This window comes from Erinaceus europaeus, chromosome 9 (genome assembly GCF_950295315.1).
Source record: "Erinaceus europaeus chromosome 9, mEriEur2.1, whole genome shotgun sequence".
Taxonomy (NCBI): Eukaryota; Metazoa; Chordata; class Mammalia; order Eulipotyphla; family Erinaceidae; genus Erinaceus; species Erinaceus europaeus.
Window position 1 is genome coordinate 68848964 of NC_080170.1, and position 23627 is coordinate 68872590.

Here is a 23627-nt window from a genome sequence, read left to right on the forward strand (position 1 = left end):
GCATTGGCATTGTCTCCATTCTCAGCTCTTATATCCTGAGTTATTTGGCATGAGGTACCCTGAGGAAACACAAGAGCTGTGTGAGGTGCATGAATCCAGGTTACACTGTGATCCCTTCTAGGGCAGTCACACTCATGGTGCACGTGCATGTGTGTGTGTGTGTGCGTGTGCGTGTGCGTGTGTGTGTGTGTGTGTGTGTGTGTGTGCGTGCATTGTTGGGGGCAGAGAGGTGCAGTGGATATATCGGACAAGATACTGGCCCTTTCTGAGCAGGAGCAGGTTATTATCTTCTAGAACCCGGAGGCTGCCATGTTCAATCCCAGATGGAGATGCAGGATAGAAGGTGAGTTCTGGGGCCCAAGATCTTCTGCCCCATATTAAACACAACCCTTGAGTTGGCATCTCATCCCTTCCCTAACCACAGTGCTAGACCAACATTCCTGAGCCTACTCTGGGGAGCAGAATTGTGCTGATTTCCCCAAAGCAATCCTTAAGAAGGTCTCAGGTCTTCTGGATACCGGGCACTGAATGCAGAGCTCAACACGTAAATAGCTTTATTCTTCTTGTTATATTTATAGGTTTTACTTTAATGTGAGGAAGAGAAACAGAGAGAGGACAGAGACAGAGATCAAAGCTCTGCTCAGACTTTGACATATGGTGATGTAAACTCTGTGTCATCCTGCTCTTCAGCAAGCAGTCACTGTGACCAGCATTTCTGAGCATGAAGTTGCTCTCCCTTCTTCCTCCCTTTCCTGACATCTATCCTAATTATCTGTCCCCTTTGTCCTTGTCTACCTGCCCCAGTGACAGTGATCTGTAATGTGCACTAGCAGGGAAGGGATCCCGAATACACCACACTCTCCATGTGACTGATGAATTAACAACCAGCACCTGCTCTGAGCGCCGAGCTATCTTGACCCCATTGGAGGGAAAGAGAACAAGTCCACACACCAACTGCTTGTCTCAAGCCTGGAACCATATTACTTGCTATGGGTGCAATTAACCTTAAAACGAGGTTTCCCAATGTGGTGGAAAGAATAAATGTGAGAGAAGTAACCTTGGAGCTTTTCTCTCCATAACTAGGGGCTGGGGGCATCCATTGTGTGGATGGCTGACCTTCTATATTTCAGACTTGGAGGGGAGGTACTCCCTGGAAAGGGGACAGTTGTGGTGGGGCTATACAGTGGGGAGCTCAGTACTGTGTGATTGAGGCAGTGGGCTCTATGAGGAGCACTGACCTCGTGTGAGTTCCTAGGACTATGAAAGTGCCAGAGACCAAGGCAGGGAGAGGAGACGGCGGGTGCATGGGGCAGCCAGCAGTCCCTACTCATTGGTCTTTCTGAATTCCTGCACCCAAAGAGGGGTTAGAAGAAAAGTGAATCAAGACTCCCTCAAATGTGGACAGTGACTGACTGTCCCAGCTTGCTGCACTCAAGGTCTGGGTGAGGAATGGGGTAAGAAATGGGTCCAGTCCATACTTCTCCCCATTTCAAATAGTAGGTCCTGAAAAGGGGAAAAGGGAGAGAAAGTTCCTGTCCATGGATCTGATGCAAAATTTGTTCGAAAGCATTACAAAGAAACACGTGAATGGAATGTGAATTACAAATCCTCCTTTATTAAGTTCTGAGGTAGAATCTGTGCAAAGTTGAAATTCAAAAGATATAGCTCAGGGACAGATTCTCCCAAGGGCCTTGGAATGCATACAGAAGGCCTTTCCCTGCATAGGTTCTTCTTCTCTTACACCCCACATATGTCACACTTGGGCCAGCTTCTTGTGGGCCTGCTGAGACCAGCAGACAGGTATGGTAACGTTACTGAAACTCCTCCCACTACATGCAGTGCAATGCACCTTTCTTGTGTTCCCTGTCATGTAATTGTGCATTGTCCTCATATCCCAATCCTTTGCATGTTCAAACTCAGCGAAAACAGTGTCTATGCTCTCCAGGATCTCATGTATCTGTGCTGTCCCTCAACATTCTCCCCCTCTAGGAGTGTGGACCCTAAATTATTTTGGGGTGCTGAAGGAGGGAGTTTCGAGCTTCTGTAACTGCTTCACGCTGGCTAGGGGCACGTCGCCTGGTCGATCCACACTCCTAGACATGCTTGTTCTGTCCCTAACCCAACCCTATCAGGGTGAGGTCCTAGAGAGGTGATTCTTTGTAACAGGCTGAAGCATTGTCTGGGATTCTGATAAAATGGAGTCAACATGATGAAACATCATCTGGAAGATGAGGGCCACAAGGTGGGAGTGGCATGGGCTAGGAGGTTAAAAAAACAAGGGCGGAAACAGAAGAAGAGTATGATCAGTATTAATGGACAAAGTGCAACAAATTCTAGGCCCACACAGACATTAAGAAGAACAATAGCCATTCAGGTATCTGGAATTGCCTGATCACCACTCATGGCTTGTACCTGTGACAACTGGGAATTCCATAAACACTATTATAAAATGCTAACTTAAGAAATATTACTAACAAGACATTCTATTCCTTATGCCCCCCCTCCCTTTTTCTTAAAATTATATACCCACTATAAAATACAAAAGGGAGAAATAAGTTAAGCATTTGGAAAGAGAGAGGAACAAAGTGGTGTAGCAGATGCTGGTACTACTTGAGGGGCTGCTGATGCAGGCTGTGCTGGCATTAATCCCCCAGTAAGGCAAAAGGGGTCTGGATGAGAGAGGAAGTGATCTGAGCAGTATCTCCTATGTCTCTCCCTCAGCAATCATTCAAAGGACCATTAGAGTCCGCGGTACTGTGCTGTGACCTCTGGAGCTCATGACGACAGCAGTAATCACACTTGCATTCTAGGAAACAAGACCAGAGTATTTTTTTCTCTCACCAAATATCTCCTTCATGTAAATGGGTCCAGTGGAGTCCAGGGTCTGAATCCTAGTAAGTAGTGTGTTGATCACAATGAGTGCAAATCAGATCAGCTGGGTCTGGCTGGCTACTGGGGCTCCATCTTCCAATGCAACTCATGGCTTCTGCTGGCTGGAAGCCATGCATACCCTCATCTTGTATTCCTATTGAAGGTGCAACGAAAAAGGTTAGATGACCATACCAGTGAAAGACAGACCTAGCACAGCAACAGACAATGTGTCCAGATTAGGAGGAAGTGGCAACTCCCTTCTACATCTACCTTGGACCCAGGTAAAACTTAGAGTGCACTGTCCATCCAGCCAGGTGGTAACCATGACCACGTTCATTCCACACAGCTCTCCGTTCCATTCGGTGCTGGCCCAATGCCTGGTCTGCTACACCAATCAGTAGTGAATCAATCTGATGCATTTAGCACAACAATATGCTTGCAAACATAAGGTGGTAACCACCCTAACTCTCTCATTAAATTGTCTCACTTTGGAAACCATTGGGCAGACTGCTCTTAATAGTGCACAGGCTGCTGACTAAGAATGTCTGTCAAAGGAGTCATCCAAAGGTATGGATCTCAGACTAAAGCTCCCAGCTGCATGGCAGCTCTTATGAGGCTGATTTAGGGGTCCCTTTTTTCATGGGATCATGACTAGAGTTAGCATAAATGTGTCTCATAGATAGTCTGAGATACAGAGAATGGCTTCCCATGGTCTTCAGAATCCCACGAGAACAAAATACCCAGCCACTGGGACCCATCCCAACAGAGCAGATGTGAAAAGTGAGACTAATCACCAAGATCAATAGAGATCAATGCTAGAAGACATCCCCACAGTAAAGCAAAGAAGGGAATAGAGGAGCAACCCAGGATTTAAAGCACTAGTGGCAATACAGTGTCAGTACTCATATAGTCTTTGTCTTATCTTATTTAAAGAAAAAAAAGTCCTTCCAGGGGTTCTATAGTGTATTAAGTCATATTTGTAGGACATTGAGTGGAGACTGTCCTAGCTGATGTCTCAGGAGCAGCTTGTGTGCAAATAGGAGGCAGCTTCACTCTGGAGATGTGGATCCAGTTGTCGATCCCCAGGACATTCACTGCAGTGGAGGTAGAAAGAATCACTGTGAAAGGATCTTGCCACTTGGGAGTTCAACGATATTTTTCCTTTTAAGGATGTCCTTTAGGCCAGAACTTGATCAAAGCCTGTTGGCCAAGATGAACAATTAGAGAACCAGGATCTTTCCCTTCTTGAGGTACTTTTCCCCATTTGTGCAAGAGGCACTGGAGCTCTGTTTAGTCATTGCTACTGTTTCAGGGTCTACTATCAAATCTATATTCAAGAATGCCCTACCATAAACCATCTCAAATGGGCTACAAGTCATCCTTAGGTGAGGCAAATTATGAATCCTAAGAAGAGATACAGGTAGTCAAGCAAGCCATTTACCCTGTGTCTCCTGGCATAACTTAGCCAGATGGGGTTTTAAAGTCCTATTCTTGCTTTCTACTTTGCCTGATGACTGTCACTGCCACCCTATATGTAAATAGTATTTAATTCCTATGGCTTTGGCTACTCCCTGAGTGACCTGGGCTGTAATGATGGACAACTGTCATCTGTAACCTCCCAGGAAATCCAGAACTAAGAACAATTTCTTTTAGGGAGTCAAGCAGTGGCACAGTGGGTTAAGCTCACATGGCGCAAAGCGCAAGGACCAGCGTAAGGATCCCGGTTCTAGCCCCCAGCTCCCCACCTGCAGGGGAGTCGCTTCACAAGCTGTAAAGCCGGTCTGCAAGTGTCTTTCTCTCCCCATCTCTGTCTTCCCCTCCTCTCTCCACTTCTCTCTGTCCTATCCAACAAAAACGACATCAATAACAAGTAACAATGTTAAACAAGGGCAATGATAGGGAAATAAAAATTTTTTAAAAATTCAAAAATTTTAAAAATTAAAAAAAAGAAAAATATCTTTTAATAAAACCGTGGCAACTTTAGTTGCCCTCTCTTTCCAGGCTAGGAAAGCTTGGACCTGTTCCATGCAAGTGTCTACTAATACCAATAGAACTTTGTACCCCCTCCTCAGGGAGACATATGGACAAAGTCCAGTTGACAATCTACCTCAGGATCTGCTCCCTTTCTCTGAACTGGCTTTACTAGATTAAGTTTAAGGCCTCCAGAGGTACTATAAGAAAAAGTGGGGTATGCCTGGAAAACTTGCCGGACCAAGAGAAGTTGGTCCAGGGCCTGTGAACAAGTGCTGAGAGGCCATAAGAATGACTTTTCCCCCTAATGGAATAAATCATGCATGTGTTTGATTATCTTCCACTAATTGATTAGCTTTGGGAAGAAAATATTGATCATTTACCAAGCACCATCCAGCAACTCTGGTTCCTCCATTTTCTTGAGCCCAACCATCATTTTCTGTGAAATACTGAGGCTGAGTATCTAGATTTAGGCTAGGAATTAAATCTAGTGCCAAAGGTAGAGTCCTAGTGGCTGCCTGCTTGGTCTCTGAACCTTCTCTGTGATTTCCATTACAGACCACACTTACACCATTTTGATGGTGTCCCCAGCAGTGTGTGATAGGTACTTTCTGGGGTAAGTGGACTATATGTAGTAATTTTAAAATCTCCTCATCATATTTAATCAGAATATTTCCCTGTCAGCCTTCTAAATTCTTTCCATATAGCTGTGGAGGTATGACTAGCATAAAGGAATAGTTCGGGGTCAGTATATATGTTTAGGCAACAGTCCTCTCCTGGGCTAAGTGCCCTATTTAATGCTATAAGCTCAGCCTTCTGGGTTGAGGTTCCAAGAGGACCTGAGTATAAGTTCAGTTGAGGAAACCATAGCCTTCCTTTCACCACTGACTATGTAGCTACTGCAATCTGTGAACCATATATGTTCTGGGTCTGACAGTTAAGTCTTGCCTGCTGGCATAAGTATGAGCAATTATATGTGTACACTTATGTCCTAAAATCCGAGGAGCTGGTAGTAAAGTAGCAAGGTTTAACCCATTACAAACTTTAAGAGAGAGCTATGACAGCGGAGGGGGGAGGGAAGGTGGCATAGGAAGATAGCCTAATAGTTATGCAAGTATCAGTTATCCATAAATATCTCTGAATCTATCAAACTACAGACCTAGAATGGAGGAAAAACCTCAAGCTGTTGGCCCAGTGAGATTCTGGATGTTTCTGCTGTCAGGAGTGCTGTGGCTGCCAGAGCCCTCAGGCAGCTAGCCATCTTTGCACAGTACCATCTAACTGTCTGAAAAAAACAGGCAACAGGATGCTTCTCAGAGCCTAATATCTGAACATATATTCCTACAGCTAGGCCATTCTTATCAGCAACATATAAATAAGCTGCAAATTCCCAAGGTAGGGCCACTGAGGAGAGTTTGCTTTAACTCTGTAAAAGCCTCTGACTCAGGAGGCCCCCAAGGTGGGGATTCATTGCCTGGTCATGACTCCATAACTGGGTGTCCAGAAATGGCTGAACCCTGTGAGACCAAGGAAACTATGCTGTTCGGCCTTGATTTGGGGCTTAGGAATCCCTCTAATAGTCTGTAATCTGTCTATCCCCAACTCCTTTTTCCTATAAGAGACTTTATAATGTTATTAATGGAGTCCTCTTGAGATAAATTACAAATAAGATCATCTATAAAGGCCCCCTCTAGCCAGATCTGTGTGAGATCCATTTCTAGAGTTCTGGCAAAACAATGAGGGCTATCTCTAAACCCTGGGCAACAGGTTAATTGCTGGTGCTGTCTTGTATATCATCCTCCCAATCAAAGGCAAAAATAAATCAGCTCTCTGGATCTAAAGGCACAGTAAAAAAAAAAAAAAAAAAGCATTCTTTATGTGAATCACGCAGTACCAAGTGGTGTCTCCAGATATCTGAGTTAGAATGATATAAGGGTCTGCCTCCAGAGCGTGAACAAGTATCACTTCTTCCTCGGTAGCCTTAAGATCTTGAAAAAGATAAAATATTTTCTTAGACCTAGATACACTCACCTACTTCCTATTTCACTTCCCTCAATCAACTCTAAGTCTAAGCCTGTCAGATAATGTAAGCACTACAAAAGCTGGATAAGGGCAAGAGACTGTCACTACCAGGCCACTGCATCATCTGGAGCCCTAGTCAGGGAATCCTGGGTTTCCCAGACAAATATGATGGGCCTAGACCTCTAACAGATCCCTCTCTCCACCAATTGCAGAGACCCTGGGCCTTGGCTGTTGTGAAGTAAATAGGACTGTGACCTTCTTGGAAACATCACAAATAGTTACCAAAAAAAAAAAAAAAGGAAATATGATTTCAAATGTAGTACTCTCAATGCTCAGATGCAGAATTCTACTTTCTCTTAAATGACTACAATGGGATAAGCAGAAAAACACTTCACACATCTTCAATTTATCTCTCTAAAGTCACAGCTCCCACAATGAGTCTCTAACTAGCACATGACACTCAGTGCCCTCCCCCATGGAAATGGAACCACCCTCAATTGTTGTTCCTACCTGGAGTCTCTCAGTCATGGAGGCTTTCATCATCTGAACTCTCCAAAGCCAAACCTTTGGAAACACAAACATGAATAGGATGGTTACTGGAGTGGACTCTGTCTCTACTCTAGCTAAAACCATGTTGATTCACACAGAATCACCCCAGATTCTCAGACTGTTTCTGTAATGATGGATGAGAGCCCTTCTGTAATTCATGGATCACATCTGAGAAAGGGTAAGAAATCACCCCCTCCACTTCTTATGACCCTCCTTCCCACTGGAATATGAAGGCTCTCATCTCCAAATGTGTCACCTGGAATTCCAACTCTATGGCTACCCTTGAGTTACAGGATTTCAATGAGCAGGATATGTGTTCAATGGTGCTTTCCAAGATAACACACAATGAGGATGGAAATAATTATTTGTGTTTGTTGTCAATATGTAACATTTAGCAAGTTCGGTGCCACACATAGTACACATACATATAGAGATTTTATATGTATTACACCCTGTATTACTTGAAATGTGAATGTGTAATGGGAAATGTGATGGTTAGTTTAGGTCACTTGATACTTCAATTCAGTAATTCATTAAGAGCATGAGGAAGCAATTGCTACACTAGAAAGCAGAGATGTAGTGATCAGCTAAGCCGAAGACATAAACTCCCCTTCATGACTCTCCTGTAGAGCAGACTGATAACCTGCTATGATCATGCCACACCAGGACACATGCCAAAGACTCTATTTCTAGAAAAAAAATAGAACATCAAGGTCTATGGCCAGTGAAGAGGCTAGTAGTCTACTTATGTGCAGAGAGGGGTGGTCACAGCACACATGCTCTGGACATGGTCAGGCCACTGGTCTGAGAGCAGAGGGACACTCACATATTCAGGACATCACCCTGTCAGCCTCAGCTGGGTGATAGCTAGGGTGGGCCCAGCTCTGTGTGGGACCTGACACACTGACAAACAGAGGAGGGAACACCACACAGAAGTAGTTTTAACTCAGGGGTGTGTTCATCAAACATGTACTGGGATGTGCAGGTAAGCACAGCTGGGGAGAGATGAGGAAGATACACTGCTGCCCTTGCTGTGCTCACACATAGTATCAGTGCCTAGGAGCATCCAGATTGAGAGAACACAGGGACCAGCCACCTAATGCTCAACTTCTGCTATTCTCAGGCACAGGTAAGATAACAAAGACCTACTTAGCTCTAAAATAATCCCCAACCAGACAGATAATACCTTTTGCCCCACCTGTAAATCAGTTGTCCTGCTTAGGCAAAAATTACTCAAGTCACTGGACCATCAGAATATAGCTAAATTGGACTTCCTGGCTTCTTCCAACATGAAGACCCCAACCTACTAATCATTTTATCCTGCTTTATATTTTAATGCTTTTCAGCCACCAAGTTGCAAATGCTACCATTTCACCAACCTGACTTTCCTAGGCAGACATCCTCACCAATGTGTCCTAGAACTCCACCTTCCCAGAGCCCTGTCCCACTAAGGAAAGATAGAAATGGGCTGGGGGTATGGACTGACCTGCCAACATCCATGTCCAGTGGAGAAGCAATTACAGAAGCCAGCCTTCCCACCTTCTGTATCCCATATAAAGGTCTTTCGCACGTACTCCCAGAGGGATAAAGAATAGGAAAGGTTCCAATGTAGGGGATGGGATATGGAACTCTGGTGGTGGGAATTGCATGGAATTGTGTAACCCTCTTATCCTACAATATTGTCAGTCATTATTAAATCGCTAATTAAAAAAAATCCCACACAGTTTGTTCGACTCACTCTCCATGCCACACTCAACTCATCTGCCACAAGAATATTCTACAAGTGCCCTAACCATGTGGATAAGACATTTCATTTATGTAACTTTATTTCTGGGACAGAAAACATGGCTCAACAGGTGTAGACAAGGACTCATTCTCAGGGCACTTCTAGGAGGAGGTGCCAAAAGAAAGTAGCACTGGAATGACACAAAGGAAAATATATTTGGGAGCCTATTTTCCTGTCTACCACCCTTCTTCATTTCTGATGTCCATGTCCTGGAGGGCTATATGGAGGAAGGGAGACATGACTATAATTCCAGCCCCTCACCTCTGCATCTTTGAGGAAAGACTTGGTTAATCATAGAGTTAATGGAGATGATGATGAGTGTAAAGGAAACTCCTGTATCCATCTTTGAGGAAGATGTCCCTGCAGTGATCTCAGGAGCCATGGAAGAAAACAGCTCCTGCCTCATCTTTACTCAGAGAGGTCATAGTGTCCATCCTAAGAGCCTCAGTGCTGGGCCCAGGGCATGAGGACATTTCTGCCACCATGACCTTTACTCATTAGGACCCATGCCACCATGGACTTGCTGTCCTTGATACCTCCTTTGTGTCTCATGAATCATTCCTTTGAATGAGATATTTAATTCTACACTTCACTCAATGTCCACACATATATGTACCCCCACAATAATGATGGAATAACTTATTAAGGAAGGTAACATTGGAATTGTAGTAATAGGCTCTAGTAGTCATTGGGGCACACATACATACAATTATTCCCACTGGAGTTGGGCAGTAGTGCAGTGGGATAAGCGCAGGTGGTGCCAAGTGCAAGGACCTGCTTAAGGATCACAGTTCAACCCCCAGCTCCCCACTTTCAGGGGAATCGCTTCACAAGCTATGAAGCAGGTCTTTAGGTATCTATCTTTCTCTCTCCTTCTCTGCCTTCCCCATCTCTCTCCATTTCTCTCTGTCCTATCCAACAATGATGACATAATCAACAACAATAATAACTACAATAATAAAACAACAAGGTCAACAAAAGGGAATAATTATTTTTAAAAAATTAAAAACATAAAAAAAACCAGTTATTCTCACCACCACACATGGACCCTCAAAGTCAAGCAGGTCAGCACACTAGTAGTGACAACACTAGTAGTGAAACCACTTTCTTAAAGTTACATAGGCTTTTTTTTTTGCAAACAGAAATGACGGATGGTTGTTTTCCTCAGATCTCTAACATGATTCAAAGATCTCAGTCAGAATGAGTCTCTAGATTAATGACACTAAGTTTACCATGAAAGGTAGTGGCTGCAGGACACTTACCATCACTGGAGGATGATGATGATGCCACCTGTAACAACAAAAAGAAGACTGTGAGCCTCAACAAAAGGAATGCAGTGTGCATAAGAATTCTGTTTTCAGGTTGGTTAGGAAACCATATAGGAGATTACTGTATAATCATAGACCAAAAGCAAACTAGAATACATGTGCACTCTGGTTATGTGTGACTCAAGGCCAGCTAGATTAGCATGAAAACATTCATAACCAAAGGAGGAAAGTCTGACATGGAAAGAGGGACCCCTCCCCTAGGATGTGTCACCACAATTGGTGTTTCTGTTCTGAGAGAGTTTTCTGGAATCAGCCATCACTGACATGGAATTCTCCCACAACACTCCCACCTAGATATTGTTATCTGTCATGGACAATGTGCAGTGTTGACTAGAAAGGAAATTAACAGGAGAAAAGACTTCCCCCAGTGAAAAAGGCAACTCACCTCAGTCCGTTGAGGTCCACCCTCACCAGTCTCCAAATGTATATTCATCCTTCTGACTTGTTCATCTGGTGGAAATACGAAGACACAGAGCAACTGTCAGGACATGGCTGCTGCTGCTCAGGATTATTGGGGGCTTTGATGGCTGGAGGATTCATGTGGGAGGGGTGAAAACTTGGTGTTGACACCCTCTGTACCAACTTCTCAAAAGAGCTGTGACAAGAGTAAATATCAACCTGGCTACTGACACACCCAGACAAATTCCAGTACTGTCTATCCTAGGTTTTGTGGTTTGCCTGATTAGAAGAAGATTTTATTTAGGGGGTCGGGCAGTAACGGGTAAAGCACATGTGGTAAAAAGGACCCAGAATGGTGTAGGATCCCATTTCAACCCCCTGGGTCCCCATCTGTATGGGGTTCACTTCACAGGCAGTGAGATAGGTCTGCAGGTATCTATCTTTCATCCTACCATTCAGCCTTTCCCTCCTGTCTCCATTTCTCTCTGTCCTATCCAACAATAACTACATTAAACCCAAAAACCACAACATTAAAAAGGGCTACAAAAGGGAATATTTTTTTTTAAAAAAAGACTTTAGACAAAGAAGTCACTCATATGAAGAACATACTGAACTATCTTTCTGATGCTCAGCTTCCTTCCACAGCTCTCCAATTTCTACTCAGATTACTTGACCACAGGCATGACCTTCTGATTTATAATGTATGTCTTAGGGGTCTCTGCTGGCTCCAGCACTTCATGGCTGTCACATGGAGGTTGGAACTCTGATGCACAGTGACTCAAAAGCCAGCTGAATGACAAGTGAAGGCCACTAGTCCAGAACACCAACAGTGGGAGACACAATGAGGTCACATTTTTCATGAATGGGTGGTCACATCTCACCCATGCATAACATCCTCTCAAAAAAAAGTGTAGTACAAAAGTATAGCTAGAATACCCACCCGATCCAGGCTGCTGTGTGTAGTGGGTGGAAGTATGCTGGGGACAGGAGAACAGACAGGATACTAGCAATTGTGAATCTGTGAAAGTACAAAATATCCCTCTCACTCCCTCTCCATGGTCTCTATCTATATTTCTACCTACTCAGACTCTCACACTTGTAACAACTATAAATACTAAAAATAATGTCTAAGCCTAATGTAAACAAATATAAAGAATATAGAGTTAGTAAGAAATAACACATACAGACCACATTTCTCATCAAGAAATTTGCTATTTCCTTACCTCCCCAAGATCAATTCCCCATAGAGACCTGGAGCCAAGCTGGTTCTCCAGAGTGAAGACACCAAGGGTGCACTGCATGAATAAGCACCAACTTTGTCGTCAGCAAGAGAGTCAGCCCAGAATACTTACCATTTCGGGTGGAGATGAATGGAGCCTGCAATGGCAGAACAGAAAACACTGTGAGCATTAGGGCATTTTGTGTCCTGTGTGTTTGTTCCCTTGGTGGCTGTCACAAGCCAAAGGGAACAAGGGCCCAACCAAGCAAAAGCACTCCCTAGGGAAATGCATGATCTTTCTCCAGGGGATGATGTCTCACATCTACTGAAGCTGTGAGACATTACTTTAATCCAAAGAGAGAAAAGTACTTTCAAGTCATCATATTATATCCTCGAATTCCTAATACAATAAAAATAATAAACATCTATAAACCACACAGGTTTTGGCTACCAGGGTTATCACTGGTTTGTAGTGCAAGTAAAGTCATAATGATATTCCATTCCCCCAACCTTCATTTGGTGAGATAGACTGAAACTGAGAGTAAAGGGAAAAATACAGGTTGAGACAAAGAGACACCTTGTACACTGTTTCACTGTTTGTGATATTCCCCCCATGCTTGTGGGGGATATAATTTGGAGATGCCATCAGCTGGGGCCCTAGTTGGGGAGTCCTAAGCTTCCCAGATATGATGGGCCTTGACCTCGAATAAATCCCTCTCTCCATTGTTACCAGTTATCTCGATCAGGAACAATACAATAGACCTCTCTGTGGGCCCCCATAGAACCTTGCCCTCAACTTGGATCAACAATGGCAGAGAATGGTCCATCCTCTGAAGGGTGGCTAGATGATATACTCTGTCTTCCCCCTGAGGAAGTTTTGATCCTGCATTTGGTGCAGCTTGGAACATTCCTACTCATGACCACAGAATGTGAGTTTAGGTCTATAGGAATGCAGAGGTCACAAGGCTCCTAAGTTGAATATGGGCTAAATTGATGAGATTTACATAATTGGAAGCTACTGTCTCCCTGATTCAACTTTCTGGTCCTTTTTACAACCATGACATCATCTCCCCACACAATAACTTGAATCCACCTGCATATCAGAAGTCAGGCTCAGAAAAAAAAAATTAAAAACCTAGTATAGTCATAAGACCTTTGGAATATAACTAAAACAGGAATAATAACTATCTACCAATCAAAACCCCACCCCTTCTTCCTGCAAAATCTTCATCTGCACTATTCCAACCTTTAGGTTCATGATAAGTCAACAATTTGTTTGACTTTATATGTTAATTATTCTTTCAGCCATGGGTTCAAGATGCTAACATGGTGCCAAATGGACTTCTTTGGGCAGATGACACTAACAATATGTCCCACCCCACTAGAGAAAGAGAAAGACAGGCAAGGAGTATGTATCCACCTGCCAATGCCCATGTTCTGTGGGGAAGCAATTATAGAAGCCAGAATTCCACCTTCTGCACCCCATGAGCCTGAGTCCATACACCCAGAGGGATGAAGAAGAGGAAATCTATCAGGGGAGGGGATGTGATTCAGAGTTCTGGTTATGGGAATTGTGTGGAGTTGTACACCTTTTATCCTATTATGTTTTCAGTATTTCATTTTTATAAGTAAAAGTTTTAAAACAATAATTGAGCAAAAATTTAAGTCTATTATAAATAAATAAAAAAGTAAAAAAAATAATTCTCCATAAAAATAATTTTGGGGATGTTCTACTCAAGACCAGTCAGTCCAGCATGGTAGCACTCTAAAACAACATGGTGAAGGACCTCTACCATAGGGTGAGTCACCACAATGAGTTCCTGTACTGAGAGAGTTTTCTGGAGTCAGCCATCACTGACATTAAATTCTGCCTCAACACTTCCCACCTAGATACTATTATCTGTCATCTACAATGTGCAGTTTCAAACTCATCTGAACTTGACTGGAAAGGAAATAATTCAGGAGAAAATGAAAAAAAAAAAGCTGCTCACCATGTCAATCTGCTGAGGTCCACCTACACCACTCTCAAGACTGGGATTCAGCCTTCTGAACTGTACATCTAGTGGCAATAAGAAGACAAAGAATAACTGTCAAGACATGGATGCTGCTGGTCAGGGTTATTGGGGGCTTTGATGGCTGGAGGATACATATGGAAGAGGATAAAACTTGGGTGTTGACACCCTCTGTACAAACTGCTCAAAAGTGGCAAGAGTAAATATCAACCTGGCTACTGATGCACTCAAACATTAAATTCCAGTTGTGCCTATCCTGGGGGTTTGTGGTTTGCCTGATAAAAAGACTTTAGACAGAGAAGCCAATTATATGGTCAACACACTGAACTATCTCCCTGATTCTCAGCTCCCTTCACCAGCTCTTAAGTGACCAAAAATGGAGAGAGGTTGACCACCTTGTCCTATGAAGTTCCTCTACTTCCTGGAATAGGATCCAGAATATTTCATGGGTTCTAGATGCATTTCACTTGATTAATGAAAAATCTGTGAACAAATGCTATTTCTGCTCAGATTACTTGACCACAGGCATGAATGACCTTCTGATTTATAATGTATGTCTTAGGGGTCTCTGATGGCTTCAGCACTTCATGGCTGTCACAGAGAACTCTGATTCACAGTGACTCAAACACCAGCTGAATGGCAATTGAAAGCCACTAGTCCAGAACACCAGCATTGGGAGACACACTGAGGTCACAGTTTTCATTCCATTAAGTGGTAAGGCCTCACCCTCTCATAAAATTCTCTCAAAAGTGTGGCTAGAATACCCACCCCCATCAAGGTGGCAGTGTTGTGGAGGCACTGCCAGTTAGTGAGGCTGCTGTATGTAGCATGTGGAAGTATGCTAGGGACAGGGGAACAGACAGGACACTAGCAATTGTGAATCCGGGAAAGTACAACATCTCCCTCTCCATGGTCTCTATCTATATCTCTGCCCATTCAGACTCTCACAATTGTAACTATAAATACTAAAAATAATGTCTATGACTCATGTAAACAAATATAAGGAATATATAGAGTTAGTAAAAATTGACACAGACTACATTTCTCATCAAGAAATCTGCTACTTCCTTACCTCCCCAAGATCAATTCCCCACAGAGACCCAGAGCCAAGCTGGTTCTCCAGAGTGAAGACACGAAGGGTGCACTGCATGAATAAGCACCAACTTTGTCCTCAGCAAGAGAGTCAGCCCAGAATACTTACCATTTCGGGTGGAGAAGAATGGAGCCTGCGATGGCAGAAGAGAAAACACTGTGAGCATTAGGGCATTTTGTGTCCTGTGTGTTTGTTCCCTAGGTGGCTGTCACAAGCCAAAGGGAACAAGGGCCCAACCAAGCAAAAGCACTCCCTAGGGAAATGCATCATCTTTCTCCAGGGGATGATGTCTCACATCTACTGAAGCAGTGAGACATTACTTTAATCCAAAGAGACAAAAATACTTTTAAGTCATCATATTATATCCTCCAATTCCAAATACAAATAAAAATAGTAAACTTATATACACCACACAGTTTTTTGGCTACCAGGGTTATCACTGGTTAGTAGTGCAAGTAAAGTCATAATGATATTCCATTCCCCCAACCTTCATTTGGTGAGATAGACTGAAACTAAGAGTAAAGGGAAAAATACAGGTTGAGACAAAGAGACACCTTGTACACTGTTTCACTGTCTGTGAAAATCCCCCCCATGCTTGTGGGGGATAAAATTTGGAGATGCCATCAACTGGGGCCCTAGTTGGGGAGTCCTAAGCTTCCCAAACAGATATGATGGGCCTTGACCTCAAATAAATCCCTCTCTCCATTGTTACCAGTTATCTCGATCAGGAATAACACAACAGACCCCTCTGTGGGCCCCCATAGAACCTTGCCCTCAACTTGGATCAACAGTGGCAGAGAATGTTCCATCCTCTGAAGGGAGGCTGGATGACATACTCTGTCTTCCCCCTGAAGAAGATGGATCATGCATTTGGGGCAGCTTGTAACATTCCTACTCATGACCACAATGTGAGCTTAGATCTATAGGAATGCAGAGGTCACAAGGCTCCTAAGTTGAATATGAGCCCCAGATCGGATAAAATTGATGAGATTTGCAGTAAAAAATATTTATACAACTTTCCCATATTTGGGAGCTACTCTCTTCCCTGATCCAGCTTTCTGGTCCTTTTTACAGCCATGACATCATCTCCCTGGACAATAACTTTAATCCACCTGCATATCAGATGTCAGGCTCAGAAGAAAAAAAGGGAAAGAAAAAAGAAAGAAATCTAGTATAGGCATAAGCCCTTTGGATTATAACTATAAAATAAAAAACAGGACTCCTAACTAATCTACCAATGGAAACACCACCCACGACCCCTGCAAAATCTTCATCTGCATTATTCCAGCCTATAGGTTCATGATAAGTCAACAATTTGTTTGGCTTTATATGTTAATTACTCTTTCAGCCACCAGATTCAAAATGCTAACATGATGCCAACTGGACTCCCCTGGGCAGATGACCGCAACAGTGTGTCCTGGAGCCCTGTTTTCCCAGAGCTCCACCCCACTAGGAAAAAGAGAGACAGGCAGCGTGTATGGATCCACCTGTTCTGTGGGGAAGCAATTATAGAAGCCAGACCTTCCACCTTCTGCACCGCATAATGAGCCTGAGTCCATACTCCCAGAGGGATACAGAATAGGAAAGCTATCCAGGGAGCTGGTGTGATTCAGAGATCTGATGATGGGAATTGTGTGGAGTTGTACCCTTTTTGTCAGTGTTTCATTTTTATAAATAAAATTTTAAAATAAAAATTAAGCACAAATTTAAGTCTATTATAAATAAATAAAAATTAAAAAATTAAATCTACATAAAAATAATGTTGGGGATGTTCTACTCAAGACCAGTCAGTCCAGTATGGTAGCACTCTAAAACAACATGGTGAAGGACCTCTACCATAGGGTGTGTCACCACAATGAGTTCCTGTACTGAGAGAGTTTTCTGGAGTCAGCCATCACTGACATTAAATTCTGCCTCAACACTTCCCACCTAGATACTATTATCTGTCATCTACAATGTGCAGTTTCAAACTCATCTGAACTTGACTGGAAAGGAAATAATTCAGGAGAAAATGAAAAAGGCAGCTCACCATGGTAGTCAACTGAGGTTCACCTTTACCAGTCTCGAAACTTGGATTCAACCGTCGCAACTCTTCAGCTAGTGGCAATAAGGAGACACAGAATAACTATCAAGACATGGATGCTGCTGGTCAGGGTTATTGGGGGGCTTTGATAGCTGGAGGATACATATGGAAGAGGATAACACTTGGATGTTGACACCCTCTGTACAAACTGCTCAAAAGTGGCAAGAGTAAATATCAACCTGGCTACTGATGCACTCAAACATTAAATTCCAGTTGTGCCTATCCTGGGGGTTTGTGGTTTGCCTGATAAAAAGACTTTAGACAGAGAAGCCAATTATATGGTCAACACACTGAACTATCTCCCTGATTCTCAGCTCCCTTCACCAGCTCTTAAGTGACCAAAAATGGAGAAAGGTTGACCACCTCGTCCTATGAAGTTCCTCTACTTCCTGGAATAGGATCCAGAATATTTCATGGGTTCTAGATGCATTTCACTTGATTAATGAAAAATCTGTGAACAAATGCTATTTCTGCTCAGATTACTTGACCACAGGCATGAATGACCTTCTGATTTATAATGTATGTCTTAGGGGTCTCTGATGGCTTCAGCACTTCATGGCTGTCACAGAGAACTCTGATTCACAGTGACTCAAACACCAGCTGAATGGCAATTGAAAGCCACTAGTCCAGAACACCAGCATTGGGAGACACACTGAGGTCACAGTTTTCATTCCATTAAGTGGTAAGGCCTCACCCTCTCATAAAATTCTCTCAAAAGTGTGGCTAGAATACCCACCCCCATCAAGGTGGCAGTGTTGTGGAGGCACTGCCAGTTAGTGAGGCTGCTGTATGTAGCATGTGGAAGTATGCTAGGGACAGGGGAACAGACAGGACACTAGCAATTGTGAATCCGGGAAAGTACAACATCTCCCTCTCCATGGTCTCTATCTATATCTCTGCCCATTCAGACTCTCACAATTGTAACTATAAATACTAAAAATAATGTCTATGACTCATGTAAACAAATATAAGGAATATATAGAGTTAGTAAGAATTGATACAGATCACATTTCTCTTCAAGAAATCTGCTATTTCCTTACCTCCCCAAGATCAATTCCCCACAGAGACCCGGAGCCAAGCTGGTTCTCCAGAGTGAAGACACGAAGGGTGCACTGCATGAATAAGCACCAACTTTGTCCTCAGCAAGAGAGTCAGCTCAAAATACTTACTGAATGTGGTGGAGGTGATTGGAGCCTACAGTGGCAGAACAGAAAACACTGTGAGCATTAGGGCATTTTGTGTCCTGTGTTGTTTGTTCCCTTGGTGGCTGTCACAAGCCAAAGAGAACAAGCACCCAACCAAGCAAGTGCACTCCCTAGGGAAATGCATGATCCTTCTCCAGGGGATGATGTCTCACATCTACTGAAGCAGAGAGGCATTATTTTTAACCCAAAGAGAGAAAAGTACTTTTAAGTCATCATCTTATATCCTCAATTCCAAATAAAAAATCATATTAAATATCTAGATACCACACTGATATATATATATATATATATATATATATATATATATATATATATATATATATATATATATATATATATATATATATATTTTTTTTTTTTTTTTGCTACCAATGTTATCACTGAGTTTTGGTTCCTGTACAATGAATACACCACACCCACAGTGATGTTCCATACCCTCCCACCCTTTATTTGGTAATACAGTGAAACTGAGAGTAAAGGGAGAGAGACAAGAAAAGACAAAGAGACACCTTCAGCACTGTTTCACTGCTTGTGATATTTCCCACATACGTGTGGGGACCAAGGGTTTGAGCATGGGCCTTGTACATAGCAACATGTGTGCTCAACCTATATGCTACCAGTCATCCTCTGCCATATTTTAAACAATTAAGTTCATTTAATACTAGAATTCAAGGAGAGAACAGTATGTCCCAGACAGGCAGGTGAGCTTACTTCCATTCCAGGTAGTGAAACATGGGATAAACTGTCACTACTGCATCCACTGCTGTCCTCATCTGAATCCAGGAAGGTAACTAAAAGCACAGAGAGTGACAATCACCTATTGGGAACTAGAAGCACAGAGTGACAGTCACCCATTGTTGCAGCTCAGAAATTATGCAGAGAGCTTGTCATGAACAGATCACTGTAGGGGTGTGGTTAGTTATAATCACGCACTTGGCCATTTCTGAGCCTCCTTCCTTCCAAGAAGGTCTGGTGAAGAGGAAACTCTGCTCTTCAGTCAATGAAGAGGTATCTCTAAGTGCACACAGCAGCCACACCAGTCACCTCCTCCTCATCCACATCAAGACTGAACCAACTACCTTCTCAAGATAGTCGATGCTGGGCCTAGTGTTCACTCTCCTGATTCTGTCACCTTGGAATCCATGGATACCATGACCTGCTGTGCATTATGTATCCCTTCTTTCCCTAAATCATTCTGCTTTAAGAATCCTATAATTTGTCCTGGACTATAGTTAATAACCTGGTCACAAAACCAAAGTTAGGGGGAAACGAGCAACTTGTCTCAAAAATACAAGCATTTTATTTTTTAATATCTTTTAACTTTTTTTAATGATTTAAAAATAATTTGCTAAATAGGATTACAGCAGACTTATTCCACACCACAACTTCTAGCAAAGCTCTATGCCTTCTTTTACCCAAAGTTCATCACCACATGCCTCAAAAAGTAGTAGGGACATAGGATATTAAAGACTTTGTTTTGCTTTTTGTTTATTTGTTTGAAAATTTATGTGTTTTCAAGTCTCAATATTCCACGTATGAACAAAACCAACCAGTAGTTTTCTTTCACGTTGTTATTTATTGTGCTAAGCATAATTAGCTCAAATTACATTTATTTTGCTGCACACCACTGACATACCAACTGCTCCAAATTGAATCCCACTGTGTATGGAAAAGGAGATGGGGAGAACATTTTGGGGGACTGCACATGTGATTTGAGATAAATGATATTTAAGGAATTTTAAAGATACCCACTTTGATATAATGAACATGAACCCTGGTGCACTATTGGTAGGAATGCATACGAGTGCAGCTTTTATCAAAAGCAGAACGCTTAAACAAATAATGGAAATACTTTATGATCCAGCAATATTGCGCCTAGGCATACATCCAGAGGACATGAAACACTCACTCAAAGGGAATATGTGTTCCTGTGTTCACAGCTGCGTTACTTACAGTAGTCAAGAGAAGTAACCCACATACATATAACTGAATAATGATGAAGTCTTCTCCTTGTCCATATCTTGGATAGAACTGGAAGGAGTCATGGTAAGTCATATAAGACAGAAGGAGAAGGATGAATACTAGATGATCTTATTTAAAGGTGGTACATAAAAAAAAGTCAAGAAAGAAGTGAGAAACAAAGGAGGAAAAGTGGCTGGATTAGGTGTATTGCTGCTGAGCAAAAATCTCTGGCCTAGGTGGAGATGGTGTAGGAGGAGAGGGCGTCAGCTACCCAGGACATGATGGTGAAGAATTCTTGGGCTTGTGGTGGAAATGATGTGCAGACAGCATCCTGGGAAGATAAGAAACTGCATCCCTATAACAGCAAGGACCCTGTAAGCCATTTCCCCCCCCCAAATCATTTCTCATTTCAGGTTGACCACAGGGACCCTGTGACAGCAGTAATGGTGGTCAGTGACCCTTTGAGAAAACCCCAATGCATGTTCTTGATAACATTCCCTCAGGACAGATGCTAATCCTTCCCGGGAAGAGGGGATTGGAACCCTCTTAGCTCTGCCTAGAGGCTGCTCTCTGCTTAGGTTCCTCAGCACTGGCTAAGGCAGAGGCTCCCCAGCAGAGAAGGAGCCTAGCCTGACCTTCTGCTGACATGCAAAGGGTCCATCTAAAGCCCTTCAACCGACAGGACTGGGAGGGAGCAGAGCAGGAGTGAAGCAACACCAAGGGGAAAACAAGGGTTGATGCTTGATGGATGCGGTGACCACACTCAGCTTCTGCAAGGCCTCACATAAGGCTGGCGTTCATGTCAGAATTGCTGTTGGTTTCAGATTCAGACTCTCCCAGGGAGTGGAAGTGTGAAAAGTGCACAGGATGGGGATCAAAGGGCCTGACCTGCTGCCTAGACAACTCTGCCTCACTCAGGTGACTGTTCCCAGCCCCTTTTCTCCTCTCTAAATCATATTTCAGGTGATGTTGCATTACAGTCATGTTCAACAAGCATTAAGAGAATGTCAGAAGCCACTAGGAGGGAGATTCAATATTAAATAATGTTGTATCATAGAATCAAACCCAATATTTAGAAACAGAGTTTTCTTCTCTAAATGAGTGTGTTCTCCAGTGATACTGGATGAATTCACGCTGAGGGATCACTCAATATAATGAACTGCTCATATATAAACAATGTACTTTATGAGCACAGCCCCTCCTACTAAGGGCTGTAGATACCTGTAAGAAGGTATTCAAGAGGTGATGTGCCCCCACCTATAGAAATCTCATTTTTGACAATGCCGCTTCAAATACAAAATGGAGAATCTTTGCAACAAATGGTGTTGGGAAAATTTGGTTTGAAACATGTAGAAGAATGAAACTGAAACACTACATTTCACCACACAAAAAGGTAAACTCCAAATGGACCAAGGTCTTGGATATCAGACCAAAAAGTACCAAATACTTAGAGGAAAATATAGGTAGAACTCTTCTCCATCTAACATTTTTTGGCATCTTTAGCAACTCAAGTACACTTACAAAGAAGACAAAAACAAAAAAAAAAAAATCAATGGGACTGTATCAATTGAAAAGGTACACAGCAAAAAACCAAACAAACAAAACCAGACTCCTTCCAGAATAGCTCTCTCTTTACATACCATATATTAGACAAAGGGATGACAACAAAAATATATGAAGAGCTCTCCAAACTGAGCCACAAAAAACTAAATTAGCCTATCCAAAAAATAAAAAAGAAAAGAGGACAAAATGTGAACAGAGTATTCACCAAAGAAACAACCCAAAAGGACAACAGACATGTGAAAAAAATGCTCAGTGTCACTGTTTGTCAGAGACATACAAATAAAGACAATGAGATGATACTCCACTCCAACATAAATGACATACATCACAATGGATGGTAGAAATAAAATCTAGAGAGGTTGTGGGGCATAAAGAAACCCTCCTTGACTGCTGGTAAGAATGTGAATTGGTCCAACCTTGTGGAGAGCAGTCTGGAGAACTCTCAGAAGACTAGAAGTGGACCTAGCCTATAGTCAAGCAATTCCTCTCCTGGAGATAATGTTGTAAGAATTCAAACACACTCATCCAAAAAGATCTATGTAAACCTATATTCTCAGCAGCACAATTTATAACAGTCAACACCTGGAAGAAATCTAGCTGTCGAATAACAGCTGAAGTAGTAGGAAAGCTGTGGTATATGTACACAATGGAAAAGTACACAGCTATTAAGAATGAAAAATTCCCATTAGCCACCTCACAATGGATATTGCTTGAAGGAATCACATTAAGTGAGGAGCCAAAAAGGAAAGGATGAATATGGGATGCACTCACTCATGGATAAAGTCCAGAAATAAGAACACAAAGGGGAAACACAAAGCAGAAGCTGGATGGTGTTTGATGTATTGCACCAAAGCAAAGGACTCATTAGGGAGAAGCCTTTCAGATCCTGGGGCATGATGGTGGGACAGGATCTAGGTTAGGCATGTGTTTTGAATAAAATTGAGAAATTTTACACATGTATAAACAACTGTATGTACTGTAAATCATTAATTCTCCCAATAAGATAAAGGACATGGTGGTCCTTGTTCATCACACCTATAACATCATACAAAGGTCTCATAGTCAGAATGACCTGTTTTACTGGGATTTCCCAGTTTTCCCTGAAGGATGAGTGACTAGAACACTTACCATCTTTCGATAATTTAGATATCCGCACCACCTGCAATTACAGAAGGAAGATTATGAGCTCAGACACAAGGTGTGCAATGAGCACAAGATTGTGTGTGTGTGTGTGTGTGTGTGTGTGTGTGTGTGTGTGTATGTGAGTGTGTATGTGAGTGTGTGTGTGTGTGTGTTACCAGACTTAAGGTGATGTTGGGGATTGAACCTAGGACCTTAGGTGACTCAAGAATGAAAGATGTTTTGCATAACTATCATGCTATCCCTCCAGCCCCCTGCACAAAGTTGTTCTGTTGTTCCAGGTTTTTAGAAAATCTGTGCTCAGAGGGAACAGAGCAAGTCAGAGGATTGATGTGGAAAGGAACTAAGCAAGGAATGAATTAAAAGGCCACCTGGACAAAACTGACCACTTCTAACCCCACCAAGAAAGGCTGCTCTAGAGGAG

The 23627-nt window shown here is 42.6% G+C and overlaps 1 protein-coding gene and 1 long non-coding RNA gene across 6 annotated transcripts in view; one reads left to right on the forward strand and one right to left on the reverse strand.

Moving 5' to 3' along the window:
* LOC132540437 (uncharacterized) overlaps positions 1-23627 on the forward strand; it is a 269980-nt gene that overhangs the window by 173306 nt on the left and 73047 nt on the right. The window lies entirely within an intron of this gene.
* The window catches only part of LOC132540436 (uncharacterized), a 53681-nt gene continuing 33800 nt past the window's right edge, over positions 3747-23627 (reverse strand). For 2 of the 5 annotated variants that reach the window (XM_060198172.1, XM_060198168.1), the window contains 9 exons: positions 23192-23222; positions 19250-19329; positions 18503-18527; positions 17280-17347; positions 15359-15383; positions 14137-14204; positions 12279-12303; positions 10913-10977; positions 10360-10489 (listed from right to left, as the gene is read on the reverse strand). In XM_060198172.1, coding sequence (XP_060054155.1) covers positions 10391-10489; positions 10913-10977; positions 12279-12303; positions 14137-14204; positions 15359-15383; positions 17280-17347; positions 18503-18527; positions 19250-19329; positions 23192-23222 — 486 coding nt within the window. In that variant the 3' untranslated portion in view covers positions 10360-10390. Of the gene's footprint in view, positions 6124-7374; positions 7429-10359; positions 10490-10912; positions 10978-12149; positions 12304-14136; positions 14205-15358; positions 15384-17279; positions 17348-18502; positions 18528-19249; positions 19330-23191; positions 23223-23627 lie in introns of those variants that run through there. The other 3 variants (XM_060198169.1, XM_060198170.1, XM_060198171.1) reach the window with 3 other exon arrangements.